Genomic DNA, 19683 nt, shown 5'->3' with positions numbered 1-19683 from the left:
ACAAGACTCGCCTGTGCTTCCTCTGTGGCAAAGCCCTGGGAGCCCCGCTCCCCTCAGGAGGGGCACCCATCCTCTGGTCAGCCAGGAGCAGGAGGGAGCGAGCGGCAACACCTCAGCGAGCCCCGCAGACACCGTCTCAAACCCAACACACCCCTCACCGCACGCTCTTTGGAAACGCCACAGAAATCGCCCAACGCTCACAGACGACAAAACCCAACACCGGGGGGGGGGGCACTTTTCCCCCACGCCCCCTCCAGCTTCCGCGCTGGGGTGGCCCCTTTCCTTTTAGCTCAGTCGGGGCGGCTTTCCGGAAGGGAATTATAATAAAAAATAATAAAAAAAAAAAGGGGGTGGGGGGAGAGAAGCGCCGCGACGAGCGAGTCAGGGGACGGTGCCCACCCGCGGCAGCACCTGCCTGCTGCCCAACGTTGGCGGCGAGGAGTGCTGGGCTGAGCCGGGGCGGGTCGAGCCGGGAAGGGCCGAACCGAGCCGGGAAGGGCCGAACCGAGCCGGGCCGGGCCAGGGGACTACGAATTTCCCCGCTCCGCCGTTACAGGAGCGAGTTAAAAAGCGGCGGCGCGACGTTAGAGCCGGGCCGGGAGCGGCGGGGAGGCGCGGGCTGCAGCTGAGGATCAGCTGCTGAGGGGAGCGGGGAGGAGCCAGCGGGATCAGGAAGCGGCGGAGTGTCTAACACCTCTCTGCCATGGCTGGCTAAAGAAAAATCATCATAACCATAACAAGGGGGGAAGCGGGGGAGGGGAGGCGGCGGCGGGGGAAGGGGCGGCGGGGGAAGGAGCGGCGCAGGCGGCAGCATGAAGAGGCGAGGCCGGGGGGGCAGCATGCGGTCCGTGGTGGGGTTCCTGTCCCAGCGGGGCTTGGAGGGGGACCCCCTGCTCACCCAGGACTTCCAGCGGCGACGCCTGCGGGGCTGCAGGAACCTCTACAAGAAGGACCTCCTGGGCCACTTCGGCTGTGTCAATGCCATTGAATTCTCCAACAATGGAGGCCAGTGGCTGGTCTCAGGTAAAGCGAGCGCTCCCCGGCCCTCACCCCCCCCCCCCCTCGCCGCCCCCTCCCCAGAAAGCATCCTCCTTCTCCTCCTCTTCCTCCTCCTCCTCGGCCGCCTCCCCCGCGGCCCGGGGGGAGCCGCGGCGGCACCCGCCGCCGTGCCTCCGAGCAGCCCCGGGCCGGGATTAATGTTCCCCCAAGTGGAGATCTAAAATGGTTGACAGGTTTTAAATTCTGCCGTGACTGCTGCTGGTGGTGGGGAGCCCCGGACAAAGTTTCTACGCGAGTGTTTCCAGGACGCCGGGGTTGGGGAGGGGGGAAGCCGGGGGTGCCCTTTTATTTGCTGGATCATTTGTTTTGCCTCCCCTCTTTTTTTTTTTTTTTTAGAAAAAAAAAAGGGGGGGGTATTTTATTCGGGGAGGGGAAACAAAACTGCGGGGCTAATCGTGGGAGCCGAGTGACATTTGTCAGCGCCCGCCCGCAGCGGGGTCAGCGGGGGGGGCTCAGCCCGGCCGGGGGCACCGGGGGGGGGGGGCGGCGTGTCCCGGGGGGCTGGGCACCCCGCTTCGGGGGGGGAGAGGAGGAGGGGGAGTGTTTTGTTCCTCCTCTCCCCCTTCCTCCCCTAGCAGGATGCTTTGGGGGAAGAGAGGGGGATTATTTCCGCGGTGATGGGGTTGGGGGGGGGGGGGGGTTAAGGCTCCCCGCTGCTGCCTGCCTGGGGCAGGGGGAGGCCGGGGGGAGGAGGGGATGCTGTCAGGTAGCAGGGAGGCAGGGGCTCGACACGGGCTGCGACACCGAGGAGGGGGGGAAAGGGGTGCCGAGCCTCTCCCCCCCGCCGGGAGGGGCCGCGGGGCCCGGCAGCCGGCTGCCCGCCTCCCCCCGTCTCCCTCCCCAGCAGCGTTTGGCGCAGGTGCCTCTGCCTCCTTCCCCGCCCCCGGGCTCGCCGGGGAAAGGAGGCAACTTGAGGCCGGGGCCTGGCCGGGCGCTGCAGGCCGCGCTCCCCCCGGGCTGCTCGGAGCGACGGGCCGGGGGACCGAGGGCGCAGCCCGGCCTCGGCGAGGCCCTCGGGGGGCCGCCGTGCTCCCCTGCCCTCCTGCCCGGCCCGGGGACCCCGCTGCCGAGCGGGCAGAGCCCTGCGGGGCGCCGGCCGGGCCGCTGCGCCCGCGGCAGGCCGCGGGGGGAGGCCGTGGGCCTCGGGGGAAGGGGGCGGGAGGAGAAGCTCCCTGCCTGCCTGCCTCCCTCCCCGGGAGAGCCCGATCCCCGCCGGGGAGGCCCCCGGGGGATCGCCCGGCCCCGGGGCGTGAGGCCTCGGCAGCTGTGTTGGGAGCGGCGCTGGGGCCACGGCCTCGCTCAGCGCCCGGGGCTGCTGGCAGCGGGGGGCTGCAGGCAGCGGGCGGGCTGCGCCGTGCCTGGGCGCCCCGGCTGCTGGGGCACGGCGGCGGTGATAGCTCCACAAATAACGCGGGGCTTTGGTTTAAAAAAAAAAAAAAAAAGTTGTTATGGCTGTTCAGTTATTTATTTTTAAAGCCAGGGTGGAATAAAACCACCAAATCATACTCTTCTAGAGCGGAAGCTGATACGCCGAGACCTTCCTAATTATAACTTTCTGGTCTGAAGAAACTTTGAAGCATAAGTCCAGTAATTCCCAGAATAAGTGTCCCTGGAGGATTGTAGCTTTGCTGTCAGGGGTTCTTACATCTCTGCACACACAGCTTGCAAGGTACACATCCATTTGTCTTGCGGATATACATCCACGTGCATATACACACATGGTTGTGTGTTGGGGGAGGGCTGGTGCATCTGTTCTGGAGTTCTCAGGTGTTCTCCGGCATCCTGCTTTGTACCAGTCCTTCTCCAGAAGCAGGCAGAGCTATGTGTTCTACTTCCGAACTGCTACTGAGGGCTCAAGTGCATCTCGCGTTGGTTTTCTTAATTTTTCATCATCAGCGATGGAAACACCATCAGAATTTCCTGTTCTTCTTGCTCAGGGAAGCCCTAGGAGGTGTTTTGGGTCTTGTCACATCACTGATGCACTTGCCTACGTTGACATCCATTCTTTAGGTAGAAGTAGAAAAAAAAAAATGAGGGCTGGAAGGGACTTCAGGAATTAATTTTGTTGAACTGCCTGAGTCAAGGTAGGTGCAGGGGGAGAATGGAGGCAGATTTCCTATCTAGTGGATATGTGGAAAAGGAAGGCTTTCAAACCATGTTTATTTCACAATTTCCTATCTTCTTTTAAAGCTACAGAGTGTTTACAGGGGCTAAGCAGTTACTCACTATGTAGGAGATGGTGCTAGAGTTGTACCCTCCTAAACTCATAAGGTGACTAAGAAGCAAGTGAATGTTCTATTATTAAAAAAAAAAAAAAAGTCAGGGGGGTGGATGGGTGTGGAGTGGATGTTTAAGTTACATGTGTTAGCAGTGCACAAATTTGGGATAATTAAGAACAGACTACCTTAAGTCTGGGTTTGTATTGATGCCCTGAGAAAACGAACAGCTCTAATTACAGTAACTTTTAAACAAAGTTTTACATTGTCTGTGACCACAAGATCTAGAAAGCTGTATGTGATACAGCGACAACAGGCAGGTGCTTTGTTCTTCATTCAAGAATAAGAAGTTAAAAGGCAAAAGATTTATGGATGCTCTGTTAAATTTGATGCCATTATAAGTAATTAACGTTACACTCAAAACACTACTTTTTTAAGGTCATGCTTAATCTTGAAACACTGAGAAAAAGCAGTGGGAAGGGGAGCTCAGATGAAAGATAAAGGAGGGGCGTAAGCTGACTGTAATCTGAAGTTCTTGTAGAAGAGTTGCTTCAGAAGACTTCCAAATGTAGATAGAGCCTTAGAATAGATGGCATGTGGGTCTCTCCTCCCTCAAAATAGTCAGCGTGCTGAGGTAAGGATGAGATGTTAGATACTTCCATCTGCGCTTGTAGCAGCTAAGGGAGTTAACAGGGATATCGGAGTGTGTGAAAAGGAAGAGTGCAAGCAGTTTTTCGGTTGTTCGGTTTTAAGTAATATGTATATTAACATCAAGAAGTCTGCCTCGGCTAATTGACTTGTTAAGAAGTTAGACCTTGTTAGAGCTGTTTTAAGTACAGCTGATACAGTGCATTCATACTGCCTATACTGATTCCATTTAAATTCAAGCCTGCATCCAAGTTAGTGCTGTTCTCATCAGTATTGGCCGGAATGCTTTTTCTGGGTATGTGTCCCACTTTTTCTGGTGTGGATTTTGTGTTGTTTTTTGTTTTGTTTTTTCTTTTTTTTTTTTTCTTTGGCCATATCTCCCAGAAATAAGTCTGTAAGGCTAATGGTTACTACTGTTTTAGTAAACATTTGAAAGTGCTTAAACAGGGTTTACCTTACAGTTCCAGATAGTTTTCCTGTTAGGATTTTGGAGAGAACTTAGGTGTAGACAAGCCTCAGCAAGCCCTTTGAAAGCATGTTTAAAACTTCCTAACCTAATTAAATCTTGTGTTAGAGATTACACCTTTAATAGTAACTAATTTTGTTCCTAACCATGATTTTAAGTAGTGTTGTGTTTTTCTGTTGTTGTTGTTTTGTTTACGATATGTCTATGTTCTGGAGCCATTTGACCATTTCAGCCACAATTAGAAAGGAAAAAAAAAAAGTTTGATCAACAAATTGGATTGGGGATCTGCCTGTCTGGGCTTTTGCTATGCCTGCGTGGACTTAGCAGTGTTACTTTAGAGAGGGAGAGAAAGAGAGATACGGTAATGTTTTGGGGCAAGACTTCTAGAAGAAGGGACAGGCATAAGGAAATGAGTTAAAGAAAGTTAAGAGAAATGAAAGGAGGAAGTGCATACTCAAGAGACAGTGCAATGGGACAAGTAGAAAAGACCTATCTGTAGAATGACACAAGGGAAGAGGCTGAGATGAGTTAAAACTAGCTGCTGGATGGAGTTGAAAGATTTCATTGGACAAAATGCCTCTTTGCAACTTTTTATGTGCGAGGTGGTGGTATTTTTCTGTTAGCAGTTTGAAAAACACAACTGTAAGTGCATGGAAGTTAAATTCCATATGCAATGATAAGCAGCTGACTCCTTCCCTCAGATATGCCAAGCATCTCCTTCTGCAATTTAACTTCTTAAAAATCATATTTATTTATTCCTGCCTAATAGCATTCCTTGTTCCCATCCTCAAGTTTGGTGGATGAGTTTTCCTATTTGTCTGTCATTTTTCATGTGTGCTATCTCTTAGAAACATGAGTATCTTTATCAGAACCTCCCACTCCTCTCCCCACCCCCCCCAACACACACACTTTAAACTGTACTTTCAAGATAACTTCTGGGAAATACTGTAATCTGAGGCTTGCTTAATCCATGCATATGTTCTTTTTCTCGGACTCTCTCTACGTCTTTTCTCCCTTGCCAGATAATGCAGAAATAGATGGCTCTTATGCGGTTGTAAATTTGTAGGGATGCAGGAAGTGCTGGTAATTCGCCTGTAGTTTGGTTGTCAGGTAAATCTAAGAGGACAGCAGAATGATGTGACGTTAGCAAAGGTAGTGGAATATTACTTCTGAATTAAGGGAATTGTGCATCAAGTACGATTTAAGAAGGGATAGTCCTGATCTTAGCCTTTTTGTGTGGAATAGAATTCTGGGTGAGGAGGCATCATGGGTTCACTTACTACATGGTATTTTTGTTAGTGTCTGAGAAATTAAAAAAAATAAAGGTGATACCAGGAAAGGCGGCAATAATTTCATAGGATAGGAGTTGAATTTAAAATTAGAGACATTACTTGGAAAAAAATGTCCTGCAGCTTGATAGGGACGAGCGCAAACTGTTTCAAAATGGTCAAGCCTACAACTACAGTATGGAGACTAGACAGCAGTCATGCAGAAGAGAATCCAAATGCGATAGTAGATCACAGCATAAACAACATCAGATTTGATAAAGCATGTGAAGTAATCCTTCTGCTCTATTTGGCGCTGTTGGGGCCTCAAAAAGAGCACTGTGCTCCATTTTGGGCACAAATTTTGGAAAAGATGTGGCCTAACTAGAGAAAATTCAGAGGAGACTGTGAAGAATGATTGGAGGTCTAGTAAAATAAAAGCCTGGAAGGAAGGGGTCTGTTCAGGCTACAGTCAGAAAAACTGAGAAGACAGGCAAATCTTCAAAGTGTCTTTACTTCTTGTTACATAAAGTTGTAAACTCTTCTTTGTCCATTGGGAATAGGACAAGAAAATGGTCTTAAATTGTAGGGTGCAGTTCGATCTTACCTAATGTGCTGTAACTTGTGTCTGCCTCCAAAAAGGGCAGCCTTTTTTCCCCTCCCATTCATCCTGTAGTTCATTCACTTTTTTCTCCTCTGCCTTGTTTGTAACGTGGCACTTGTTTAGCTTAAAGTCGTAAACTGGTATGACAGAGGGGTCCAGGAGGAATAGGGAGAAGTTGTTTGTCTGAGGTCTGATTTTCCATGGGGTCAGCTTCTTCAACATGCTCGCCTGCTCCCTGCGTCGCCACTGAATGCGGTGGGAGGGAGAATAGCAAGGAGCACATGGCAGGGGGCAGTGGGATTATGTGTAACGTCAAACTGCACCCTCGGGCTAGATATTAGGGTAATCTGCCTAATGGCGAGGATAACGAAGCACTGAAATAGGCTGCCTAAGGAGGGTGTGAAATCTAACTCAGAGGAGTTCCTTTAAGAACAAACTAAACACGCATCTGGCGGGGGTATTCAGGTGGTCTGCCATTTTGCCCATGGCCAGGATCAGCTCACTAAGTGATCAGCTTCTTGAAGTGCCTTCCCCACTTTCTGTGATTCTTACAGCTTCTCGAGTAGATGCAAGCAATAAGAGTAATCTTAGGTTATGATTCAGAAGTGTTGTCTGCAGTGATGGGGCCTTAGGAGGTGTATTGGAGGCAGAGCTGTAGTGGTCTTGAGCTTTATCCGCAGCTGATAAGGTTAATGCACTAAAACCGCAGTTTTTAAGTGCTCACTGGTATGATTTAGAAATGCTTCTTTTTTTGCGCACACGAGCTGAAGTGTGGTTCATGAGCTAAGCAGATCTAGCTTAAGCTGTATCTGCATTCGACAAGGGTATGCGCTGGCCCTCTTCAAACCATTTGAGGAGAGCTGTACTGAATCAATTCAGGTAGACCGCTTGTGGGGTAGGATCCTCCCCTGGAGTGAATTGTGTGCACATTTACTGATTGCCTGTTCTGAAGGTAACTGGCACAGGGAATGTTTTAGGGAAACAGTAGCCCAAAAGTGGGGCAAACCTGGAATGCTTTGGTTTAGAAACGGTGGAGACAGTGTTCTACCCGTATCGTTTATCTGTGCTACTTAAAACAAAAACAAAGAAGTTTTTTTGGGGGAACCCCTTTGTCCTAGTTTCAGTTAGGACAGAGTTAATTTTCCTCATAGTAGCTGGTAGGGTGCTATGTTTTGGATTAGGATGAGAAGAGCGCTGATAACATGCTGATGTTTTAATTGTTGCAGAGCAGTGTTTACACCAGGCCAAGGACTTTTCGGCTTCTCGCTCTGTCCTGCCAGCGAGCAGGCTGGGGGTGCAGCAGGAGCTGGGAGGGGACAGACCCAGGACAGCTGACCCAAACTGGCCAAAGGGGTATTCCACACCATCTGACGTCATGCTAAACAATATATAGGGGTGGGGGGCCGGCTGCTTGGGGATAGGCTGGGCATCGGTCAGCGGGTGGTGAGCAATTGCATTGTGCATCACTTGTTTTGTACGCATTATTAGTAGTAGTACTATTATCATTATTATTATTATTGTTATTATTATTTTTGTGTCTTAATAAACGATCTTTATCTCAACTCACAGGCTTCACTTTCCCGTTTCTCTCCCCCATCCCAGAGAGGGAGGGGGGAGGGTGAGCGAACGGCTGTGTGGTGTTTAGCTGCCGGCCGGGTTAAACCACAACACCATTCTTACTTTTTTTTTTTTTTTCCTTTTCCCAAAATTCCTGGGGTATGCAGCAGGCACAAACCGTTCTGAAGTGGGCAAATGGTGTTTGTTTATTTTGTCTTCTTCAGGATAACTATCTCAGGATTTGAAATAGAAGCTTTCTTTTTAGGTACGTTGTGTTGAGCATCCTCTGGGTAGGATTCCTTGATCCTGCCTGCGTCTCTCATCAACATTAGCCAGAAGGCCCTAAGCATTAACAAAGTATTGCAGTGGTTTGGGGTAGGAGAAGAAACGTGTGTGTATTTGTTTTTCATTCATGTGTTCTTGTTATTTAATGAAGCAAAAAAAATGTTCTTTTCTACATAACAGAGTAATATGGAAAGGTGATAAAGTTTCCAGCTTCTCTGACCACAAATATTTCTTTGGCCTGAGTTCTCTTCCTGTCTGACATTCATTTTACGTGTAGCAGCAGGTTTCAACAATATGAACACTGAAGTAGTTGAGTAAATCTTTTAAAACGTGATTCCTTTCTGAAAAGTAACCGTGGCATGGCACTGCTTGATTCTAACCTGGGTCACACAAACTTTCCCTTCGCAAATTGTCGGTTATGCAATGCTGGACAGGATCAGTGAAGTAAAGTGGAAGTGAAGCTTTTCCCACTTTGTAGATGTCAAACTTACTGCTTCTGACACCTTTGTAGTTACATTGTCCCAGGTAGTTTTCACAGTTTAATTTATGTGGGATTTCAGTGAGCCACTCTATAGCCCAGGAGGAAAGAGGTTCCAATATGCTGTTAACTGTCTTGGTTTAGGAGTCCTAAAAGATCCAGAAATCCATAAAATGATCCATTTATATATATATATATATATGTGAATATGTGCAATTTTCTTCATTAGCAAACTTCTGATATTTGTTCAAACATTCTTAATGGTATTGTAAGCGGAGAAAGCAGTGCTGGCATATACCTGAAAGGGATTGCAGCCACCATTCCACACTTGTAAGTAGATTGCATTTGGATTCTGTGTAGCTCAAGATTTTACAATAGCACTGTTTTGAAAAATGATGTTATTGTTCTCCAGGTACCTACAAGAGCCCTGGTGGCTAAGGTGCCTTCAGATGAGGCCATACATGTAGGTTTCTCAGTGTAGTAAGCCTGCTGCTGTTGGTGTGTGCTCTGTACCGGGTAGCCACGCACAGGTGGTCTCTTTGGGGGAGTGTTGCAGAGTAGTCACAGTTTTATGCAGCGGGTCCGGCGCTTCTTGAAAGTGCTGAGTGCTTCTGCTTCACGTGCTGCAGACTTGGTGAACGTGCACAGTAAGTCCACCACGAACAGAAAGCATCTTAAATGTTCTGCATTCGCTGACCAGCCGTACAGGACAAATGCTGTAGGCCTGAAGTTTCCTGTACTTCTCAGGCTTGTGTCGGATGAATCGTAGCTCCTTTCTACAGAGCCATCTCCTTCCGTGTCTTCAAGTTTTCTTTGCAGTCTCCCTGTATACCTGTCCGTATATCTGTGTGCCCCCTTCCTTCCCTTCTTCGTATTCTAACAAATTTTTGTTTCTGCTGGAACTGGCCTTAAATCAGAAGTGTTTCTGGGATAGCTGGGTTGGAGGCAGAAGGGAACACACTTCCAACCCAGTTAACATTTTCATTTTATTAAGCTTTTTTGTCTTACTGGGGCACAAGGGGAATAAAACTGAGGCATGAAACAGAGATGTAGATGTTCTCAAAGACAAGCATGCGCAAGACAATCTGGAGATGGAGAAGGGACAGTTGCATGTGTGTGGAGAGCATTTAAGCTCCCGAGCTGTGGAACATGTGCCACTGCAAAGGCAATGCCGTTCTCAGACTGCTGGGCAGTAGTGGGGCTTTTTTTGTACCAAAGTGTCGTGGAGATCTCTGTCTGGGAGTAGAGATTCATTAGGAACAGTTGGGAGGCATGGGAAACGGGCACTAAGAAGTAGGATTTTTTTTTTTTTGAAAGAAAAAATAAAAAAGTTGTGGCAACTTTTCACAATGGCAAAGGCTTTTCTGCGCGGGCTTCAGTTTCTCCGTCTCCTGCTGTGCTGTGTGTCGGAAACTACAGTCAGGGCTGCTGTCTCTGGTGATCTTCATTGTTCTTGTATGTGTCTGGACCAGGTGGGTAGTAACAGTGAATAAGGATTTGCTGTTGAAGTGAAACTCTTAGATAACAGTGCTGTCAGGTAGGAGGATGTGTAGACTTAAAGCAGTGTTTTTGCAAATTGGCTTGCTATGGTAACAATTAATAACGCTGTGTTAATATGTTTTGCTCTGAAATGTCTTTTGCAGAAGTCTTGAAAGACAGTCGATGCAGTGTGGTAGAAGCAATGCTGCTGTTCACCAGCCTCAAGCGTCTATTAAATCATTTGCCAGGGAGTGATAACATTAAGACCTGGCTGTTGACAGCTTCAGAAAGTGACCCCTTTAAGTGTGACGATCACTTCTTTATTTAGTGTGACTAGAGTGGTCGTATATTTCACCAGTCGTCTGTTTCAGTGTCCCCTTATTACTAGCTGTAATCACTAGGGTGCAAATAGGAACTTTCTTTCCTTTTTCTGGACAGAAAGGAATTCAAACTCCTGTCAGTTCAGTTAACCATAAGTGCTGAGTTCTTCTGGAGCCATCACGTTTGACTCTTGTTCTCAGTAGTTACCAAATGCATTACAAATCTCTTTATCATGCATTGCTTGTTTGCTCTGTAAAGTACAAAATCAGGAGGAGGAATACACTTATCCATGCTCTGTGAAAATAATAGAGTGTAACGTGGACCTGTGCTGGCTATCAAAGCGATTGGGATAAAATCTCTTAAGAGACTTAAAGGCTGAGAGACAGTTAACTTAAGGGATATTTGACATAACTCAGTTCCATGGAAAAACTTCCTGATAGCATCGTATTATGTGAAAATTGTAAAGAAATCTGATTAAGAGTAACAATGCGTTCCACTTGTGCATTTATCTCTCCTTGAAGGAAAACATAGACCAATTAATTTCAATTTCCTTTTGTCTCTGTTTCATGATCTTTCCTTCAGGGTAGGAGCTCAGAAGGCACAGGTTGTGCTTTTGATTGTGCAAAGAAGCAGTAAAATGTTTTAACTGAAGTGAGCAGGTTTCTAGTGGCACTTCTGACTTGTGAAGCTATACTCTTTCGTTTGTTATTAAAGATGGATAACAACAACATTTTGATTCTCAGTTGAAAAAGCTTTATTTGAATTTTACAAGGCATCCAAAATTGATGTTGAGAGCACTACCAAATACAACAGAATCTTGAAAAAAAAAATCAAAGATTTTTGAAAAAGATTGAAAGATTTTCTTCCATCCTGGTAAACTGTTGTTTAATGCAATTACAGCATAAATGTTGTCTAACGTTTCTTTTATTCCTGGCTCTTCACCAGGTAGAGAAGGAAGCACTTAAATATATTTGTGCATAGAGTTCTGAACTGAGAACTGCAACTAGGCAAGCTATTACAAAAGCAAAGAAAACTATAAAACGAGAGATTTGAACTTCTTTTCTGCACTTATCCTCTTTGTCAGGAGGTTCACCTCAGAAATGTCCATCTTAACCTTTACAGATCTAGAAGCATGACATAACTGTGTATACTGAAGCATTCAGGAGTCTTCAGCAACATCTTTTTATGCCCATACGTCAGTCCTGTAACTAACCTGTGCTATGAACAGGCTTTGCAAAGACTGCTAGTGGAGATACAGTTGTTGGTTGGGGGGGAAGGTTCTTCTTTGACGAATAACGTAAGCAATGCTGTGAAAAGGGATTTGGTGTGGAAGTATTTTTGCCAACATGCATACGTTACTTTGGCATGTCATTCATTTACAGCTTGCTACAGAATCTTACATGCCAGCAAAATTCTGAGTCTGCAGGTTGCTATAGGTTGTCAGTATGTATTGGCAGAATAGCAGGATTTTATTCCAAACTCTTCCTGCTGATTTCTCTGCTATCATTAATATTAATTGAATACCTGACTGCATAGCATCTTTATGTAAATACTTGTCTAAGTATCCAAACCATTGCAAGGTGCAACAATTTTTATGCTAATTATTTTTTTTTGTTTTGGTTTGTTTTTTTTGAGTAACTGCAGAATGAAATATTTTGTCTATCATCAATTTACACGTGACTCCAGCAGTAACACAAGTTTCCTTTCTCTCCTCTAGGAGGCGATGACCGCCGGGTCTTACTTTGGCATATGGAAGAAGCCATCCACTCAAGAGTCAAACCAGTTCAGCTGAAAGGGGAACATCACTCCAATATCTTTTGCCTAGCTTTCAACAGTGGCAATACGAAGGTGTTCTCTGGAGGTAAGGAAGAGCACCCTGATTCACAGGAGTCTGCACTGAGATCGCCTTAGAGTAGAAGCCGTGAGTGAGATCCTACCCCATATTAAAGGTCTTTTCCATAATCCCCTAGGGATCTGGAAGCGGACCTTAATCAGCACATGAAGGTTCTTTTGGAAAAGGGAATTCTTTAGCAAGCACAACATACTCAGTCTCATCATGCTTCTCTTTTTTCCCGTATCTGGTGTAAGGGCATTGCGTCAGAAACTATCGTGAGAATCCTCAGTCCAGTCCTGCCCCTACTTGTGCTGCAGACTGTGGAACATCATCTGTGTCATTCCCTCCTAGCTGTGCTGCATCGTATCTGGCACTCTAGCTTGATATTTGAAAACCTCTGCTGCTACTAACTGATTTTAATACACTCTTAGTTGGCTAATGAAGGACTATTGCCATCTATTGGTGGGTCACTTTTTCCTCAGATCTCATTTCAGTCCTTGATAGATGTCTGCCCCTTAGAACTGTTGGCACATCAGGCTCTAATTATCCTTGATATTCTTCATCTTTTTGTATATAAATCCACATTTTTACAGAAAGGTTAATTCAATCTTAAAACTAATATAAGGAAAGTGGGCATGTACTTGTTCCCTACAAATCCCTAGAATTTATGTTCGTTTTGCCTCTCATTGCTTGATTTTGAAGCCTTGACATAGGAAGGAGAGTTGAACTGAGAGGAGAAGGAAGAGGAGAGGTTTTGCTTACAAGACTGTTGAAATGCAGTCATTGTCCTCTTCTGCTATACTTTATTTCTATGTCTGATCTGATTATCAGAAGGATAGGGATTTGTATCTTTCATCAGTATGTATGTCTGTTAACACACAGCTAGATTTATTTTAGGGTATTATGAGACCACTTGGTCAGAGCCCTTCACTGCTTCTTTGTTACTGAGATTTGTGAACTGCAAATCAATGCTGTAAATTGGTTCTAAGGACATGGGAATGGTGGAAACTTTCCATGCTTTAATGCTGGATTAAAACCATAATGTCCCTTGGGGTGGGGGGAAGACATAGCAAAGCTTTAGATAGTGTCAAATTTCAAGGTTGAAATGATTCGGATATACTGAAAGATGATGTGGAGGAAAAGAAAACAAGAATGGTGAATACTGATGCCTGTCTTCTGATCCTTGAGACTGCTGTTTATTTTATGAGAGAGACAGCAATCCACACTGTCTACAGAATGAATGTTTCTATTTGAGGCCTGTAGTTATTCCAGTGAAATTTTGGGCTGAAGTCTGTTTTGCTTTAGCTTGAATTTAGACAAATGGAAGCTTACATGAATATTCGAGGGCTGAACTGACAGATGAACTGTGCTAAATCTTGCTGGAGCAGCTGTGATGGTACTTGCCATTTCCAACTCAACCCTCTGTCTATTGGGCCATGCTGTCAGAGGCTACAGTTATCACAGGAGGAGCAGCAGAATGTTTTTTCTGTACCTTGCCACTGCAGTTAACCCCTGCAGTTATAGATTTGTATCATTGATTATAGCGTAGTTTTGCTAAGATGCCAGGTTCGATGAGCTGTGACAGCTGATGCGCAGACAAACTGGCCGTGCTTATCTCTTTCTCCTCCTCTGGTCCACATACGCGCTGTGCCTCTGCCAGAAATTATTTCCATTGGAGGAGTCAGGAACTTATTCATCTGCTCCACCAAGATTCACAGAGCTCATCTGCTGGGGCTGTGAGTCTGACTCTTGGATCCTTTGTAAAAAGTCACTTTGCTGCATGGCCTAGATGTACCATCTGTCATCTCTCTTCCAGGAAAATGGGGCTAACTATATTTAATCACTCAACAACATTCTTGGAGATCCTCAGAAGGTCTGAAAGAAGTGCGGGTCCTAAGATCTGTTGATTTCCTCTCTGTTCAATAAATTCAGTTGGAGTTGCATTCAAAACATAGAAGTTGGAATACTTTAATTTTTAAGTTTTTAGGTTTTAAGTGTGGAAACCAGTATAAGGGGCACAGAACTTCATTTGTTCTGTAAACAAAACTGCCAGCAGCTAATGACTTACAATTTGAGGACGTTTCTGTAAAGCACGTCTTGATAGCAGAGAAGATTTTCCAATTCAGTATAAATTGAATTCCATCCAAGTGATTTCAAACCTCCTTGACGTCAAAGAGTGCATGTGTAACATGCACCACATATAGCCAATCCTAAAACGGAAGGTAGGAACTGAGTGGATAGTGGTTTGCATGTGATCTCGGGGGGGGGGGGGGGGGGGGGGGGGGGGGGGGGGGGGGGGGGGGGAGAAATCTCAAGATACCAAGGAAGTTCCCATCACTGAGGAATACTATTATCCTTCTACTAGTCTGAAGAGCAGTGACATTTTCTGCAGGGATGAATCCTTACCAGAAGCAATTGAGCAGTTTGTGGTTAAGCTTTGTCACCACCTTCTCCTTCCACACACAAAACACAGAGAGGCAGTGGCTATTCCATGCCCCCCTTCCTTTTCTTTCTTTTTTTCCCATTTTGGAGCTTCTGATGGAAGGGAAGATTGATCCTGTGATGGCTGGAGGCCTGAAGCCAGGCAGCTAGAATGATTCTCCTGTCCGTGCTGTATGGAGAGTGAGGCACAGTGATTCCTGCTCCTCACCTTCCTGTCACTGAAGGGAAATTTTGTCACTGGAGAGACTAGGCTACATTTTTCATGAGTGAAATACATAGGCACCAGTGTAGTTTTACTAGGTATAAACATTGCCTGTAATGTATAATGGACAGTTTCCATTGCAATTAATGAACGAAAGACGCTTACAAACAAGTGACACTTACAAACAAGGCTGGCACAATTTAATTGGGAGCCTATGCAAAGAGCAAGTAGATGGAGAAAATCTTGCACTTCATTAGTCAAAGAGAAACTTTCTTATATTTCTTCTGTTGGAACAAACAAATTGAAATGCATACAGGATAAACGGAAACTGAGTCATATGAACAGTTAAAACTCATAGCAGAAGAAATTTTGCTCCTTCTAAACTTCTGGCTTTGGTGTACACTGGAAAAGCTTCACAGCTTGGTACCACAACTACAAAGATATATTGAGCATAAAAATATGACTTAGGGCTTTCTGTTTATTTTCTTCTGAATAAAATATGAATCTGTCTCCTTAAATATTTCTAACCAGGAGGTGCCAAATTAGGTAAATTAATATTCAGTGCAGAAACCAAAAAATATATATTCTGTTGCTATAGCTTGAAAAACTCTGAAGAAGACAGTGGAATTACTTTGAAGCTGTAATCCTCTTAGTCTGCATACATGTGGTTAGTTTCCATTGTAGTCAATGGTTGTGATCAAAGAAAACTGACAGGATTGTCTGGGTGCTTGGTTTGGGTTTTGTTAATACAAAAGAAATTACACTTTCACTGTCAAGTTCGTACCTTCTCAATAGTCGCAAAACTCTGAAGGCTGACAGCATGAACTGGCATCGTTTGGCACGTGAGCCCAATGCATTTTGCTTGTGGCACTCTTTTTTTACCCTCCATTGTATTAGGAAGTGTTCTCTGAGCAGGAAGAAAGATGCATTCATGTGAGAGTTAGAGGTATTCTGCTGCTCTGTAGTATATTCTTCTCTTTACTGCAAATGTCCCAGAACTCAAGCTCAAACTGAATGAGGAATGATCAGTAACAGTTCGGTAGAAGTTACCTGTTGACCAGCAGAAGGTGGAATGGATTGGTGCATTTGGAAATGTCACATGGAACGTTTCACGAAACTGAGCACAGCGCTGATCGCCTGGCAGCAGAGCTGTTTTTTTCTGTTTTCAGTTGTGTTTTCAAAATAGGAATTTTAAATTTAAAAAAAAATACATGTATTGGTTTTCATTTTTTTTACTCTAATGTGTTTTTGTTGTTGTTGTTTAACCACTGGAACACGATGTTCAATGTTTATATTTTTCTTTATAGGCAATGATGAGCAAGTTATACTCCATGATGTTGAAAGGTAAGTACGCAGTTTGTGTTTCCACTGCTTCATGAACTCTCTTAATAACAACTCATTGGAGGCAATTTTGTTTTAACTTAATGGTCTGGGAGAAAAGAACAGTCTGATTTAATCCTGAAACATGTTTTTTATTTATCCAAACTCATATCTGGAATGAAGTATTCCCCATCACCCCATTTATTTATTTTTTAAAGTACTTGGTTTCTGCATCATTTTGATCTTGGGAAAGAGAGGGATTATTAAATACATATGCTCTCGTGCAAGCAGCATATTAGGTTTTGGGAAGATTCAGAGCCAGATTATTCTGGCACTTACAGGCTCTGTTTTGTGTGGGATTTTTGTTTGTCTTTTTTTTTTTCCCCAAAACACTCACCTAGGTGTATTTAAGATAACTGGTGCTTGGCCACCTAAGTACCTTTTAAAACTGACTTGCAGCTTCTCCATGCAGATTCTCCATGCTGATGTGAAGCATATTTATTTTAAAACTTTTTTTTTAAACCAAGCCTGCAAAATAGTAGAGAATTAGGCTTTGATTAACCAAGATTACGCGGTTACTCAAAATCTAATTAATATAGTAGTGGTAATATATTTGTTTGGATTTCTCTAGATAGCATACCATGTCTTTTGAGCTTCTTACTTTTGAAATAGAAAATTTAAATGTAAAGTTTTGTTCTGTACTTTTACAGATTTAAGCAATGACAGTTTATTTCTTTAGGGAAATTTAAATGTTATTTAAAGGGTTCTATCAAAGGAATAGAACAATATTAAAATCTGTGTCTTAATATTTCAACTTTCGGGCTCTCCATGCCACCCTTTCTGCCTAATTAAGGTGATCTAAAAGGTTGGGAAAAGAGTGGAGTAGCACAGGTGGTTTTTATTATTATTTTTTTTTTTGTAGCTGTGCCATGTCTGAAGCCTAGACACTTAGGGGACTTATTTCTATTTTGTTTTCTTTTGCTGCTTTTTCTGCATGGGAGGGGACGGGAATTGTAGGTCTGGTTTGTCCTGGAGAACTAAGAAAACCTAAAAAATAGCCAGATGGAATGTTGCTCTTTTGTGAGCTTCAGCTGAACTTAAAGAAGCCTGTATTAATGAATCTACTTATGTCTTGTGATCCTTTTCAGACTAAGTACTATAACTTGGTCCGCAGGTCCCCAGACCTCTTTCCCTTTCCCATTACCTCCTCCCAAGCGTAACTGTAGCATGGCATCGCGGTCGCTATACATGTGGTTGTTGGTGGTGTTTTTTTTGTTTTATTCCAATTGAATACAAGGGGCTTGTTAGAAAGATACATTAACCTTGTCATTAATATTACCACATAGATAAAGCTGTAGATATTTGCTTTTTAAAGCAGTAGCAAAAGAAAGAAGGATAATAGTGTGTCTTTCTTCCAGCACTGAGACGTTGGATGTGTTTGCCCATGAAGATGCAGTATACGGCCTTTCAGTGAGCCCAGTAAATGATAACATCTTTGCCAGTTCATCAGATGATGGCCGTGTTCTTATTTGGGACATCCGAGAATCTTCCCATGGAGGTGAGATCTCCAGATGGAAAGTTCGTTATTTTAGGAAGAATTTGGGATATGGGCAAGCCAGGGAATGCAAAAGCTATGTTTATGTGGACGATCGAAATGGGGAATGTTGGAGAAGGGTGAAAATGATGCATAATTCTTGTGGACCGTGATAGGCAAGCCCTGATCTTTACTGTTCTGCGTGTTACTGTCTTGAATGGCTTCATAAAGTACCTGCATATAGCCCTGGGTAGCATAGAACCTGGAATGGAATAGGTTTTAACTTGAGTTAAAGGAACAGTGGAGGACACTTTTCTTAATAAAAATGTCTTGCTAAACTTTAAACCAATTAGGAATGTGGATTAGATGTTTCTTTTAAAACACTCTTTTTGTATATAGCCTGGGATAAAAAATTTTGTGGAAGTTTAGGAAGCTATTTTGATTGAAAAAACTTTCCAAAGCGAACTATGTATTTCCCTGTGACACTGGTAATTGTTCTTATGCATAATGTTTTCTGGTTCTCTTGTGAAGTGTGGACTCAAAATGAGAGCGCAAAATCAATTTATCTGACTGGGGGGAAAAAAAAAGATTTTTCGCATTTATATGGAAACTTAGATCCCTTATGAGATAACAGGGAAGAAGCTAAATTATTACTTCAATCTCTGTTTTCTAAATCGAAACACTTGCAATCTGGGTGGCTGTGTTTTTTGTTTTTGTTGTTTGTTCTCCTCCTGGAGAATTTCAATTTAGAACTGTACTTATATTTTGGAGAGGAATACTTCAGTAATTGAATTTCAATCTAGAAGTACGTCAGGAATACTTCAGTAAATTAAGTTGTGCATTCACCCCATCCTAAAGAACGCAAAGCTGATAACTTAAAACTGAGCAGTCTGCATGAGCACCAAATGTGGTTCCCTTCCATCATAGCCGAAATGAAGTTGCATCTCTTTTGTAAGCTGATTAAATGCAATTGCATCAATTCATAGGTTCTGTTGGTCTTACAGTAAAGTTGTTTGTGGCGATTTGTACACATTCGTTAATGGGTCAAAGTTGCACTTTAATTGAATTAGCTTTTTTCCATACCTAGTGAATTTGATAACATTTCTAGGTTGCAATTCTGTCCCTTTTTGCCTAGGAAACAAACGCTGAAACAAGACCTACTTTCTAGTCTTAGAGCAATCTTTTAGCCCTTACGACACTAGTGGCTCTTTATTGAACGAGCACGACCAGAACTAGGTCTGTCTTGATGAAACCCCCACAGAATACTCAGAGTGGATTGCTTATAGATGCCTTGCTACATCAGGCATATTGCCTTTGTATAAGTAAAAATTAAATATAATAGCACTACATTCAATTTTCAGTAGTCTTAAGTCTTAATGTGAATTTCGATTCTCATGTGCAGTTGTGGTATCCTTTATCTCTGTCCCATCTGGTAATTTTATTAAAATATTAAAACATTCCAAAAAACAGCAAACACATTCAGTATAGGTGTGAACCTGACTTTAATAAAAATGTCCATAATGTCTCTTCTCTGGATCAGTCCTGAGAAACTCATTAGTGACATTACTCTTGCCCAGAAGTCCCTTACTAGTACAGGGAACTATTGTCTTCCTTTCAGCCAGTTTCTTGCCTACCATGCAACTTCCAACTCCCTTAGCTACAGGCAGCTGGGATTAGCAAAACTTTATACTATGCCACATGTGAAATTAGTCCTGATTAGTTCTGCCACGTTTCCCCTGAATAATAACTTCCACTACTTTTATCATGGAAAGAGATCAAATTAATCTGATGTGACGATTCTATCTTTAGTAAATCCAAGTCTCATTTCATCCCTGTTTTTCTGTTTTCGTAATATCCAAGTGATTAGACCAGACACTGAATAAATATGACTTCCAAATTAGAAATGGCAAAATGTTCACTTATGGCCTTCTCGTGAACTCTACACCGTAAAGATCTCTGTTAGGAGAGCTACC

The 19683-nt window shown here is 43.9% G+C and overlaps 1 protein-coding gene across 4 annotated transcripts in view; it reads left to right on the top strand.

The window, feature by feature from the left end:
* The first annotated feature begins 603 nt into the window (after window positions 1-603).
* The window catches only part of DCAF5 (DDB1 and CUL4 associated factor 5), a 70160-nt gene continuing 51080 nt past the window's right edge, over window positions 604-19683 (top strand). The window contains exons 1-5 of one of the 4 annotated variants that reach the window (XM_080595389.1): window positions 604-612; window positions 797-1023; window positions 12096-12239; window positions 16164-16200; window positions 17595-17734. In XM_080595389.1, coding sequence (XP_080451515.1) covers window positions 813-1023; window positions 12096-12239; window positions 16164-16200; window positions 17595-17734 — 532 coding nt within the window. In that variant the 5' untranslated portion in view covers window positions 604-612; window positions 797-812. Of the gene's footprint in view, window positions 613-796; window positions 1024-1095; window positions 1264-2573; window positions 2729-12095; window positions 12240-16163; window positions 16201-17594; window positions 17735-19683 lie in introns of those variants that run through there. The other 3 variants (XM_080595391.1, XM_080595390.1, XM_080595392.1) reach the window with 3 other exon arrangements.

The sequence above is a fragment of the Anser brachyrhynchus genome (assembly GCF_964034855.1).
Source record: "Anser brachyrhynchus genome assembly, chromosome: 5".
In the NCBI taxonomy this organism is placed as follows: Eukaryota; Metazoa; Chordata; class Aves; order Anseriformes; family Anatidae; genus Anser; species Anser brachyrhynchus.
Note: the sequence above shows the minus strand (reverse complement) of the source record. Positions and strands in the feature narration are given on the sequence as shown.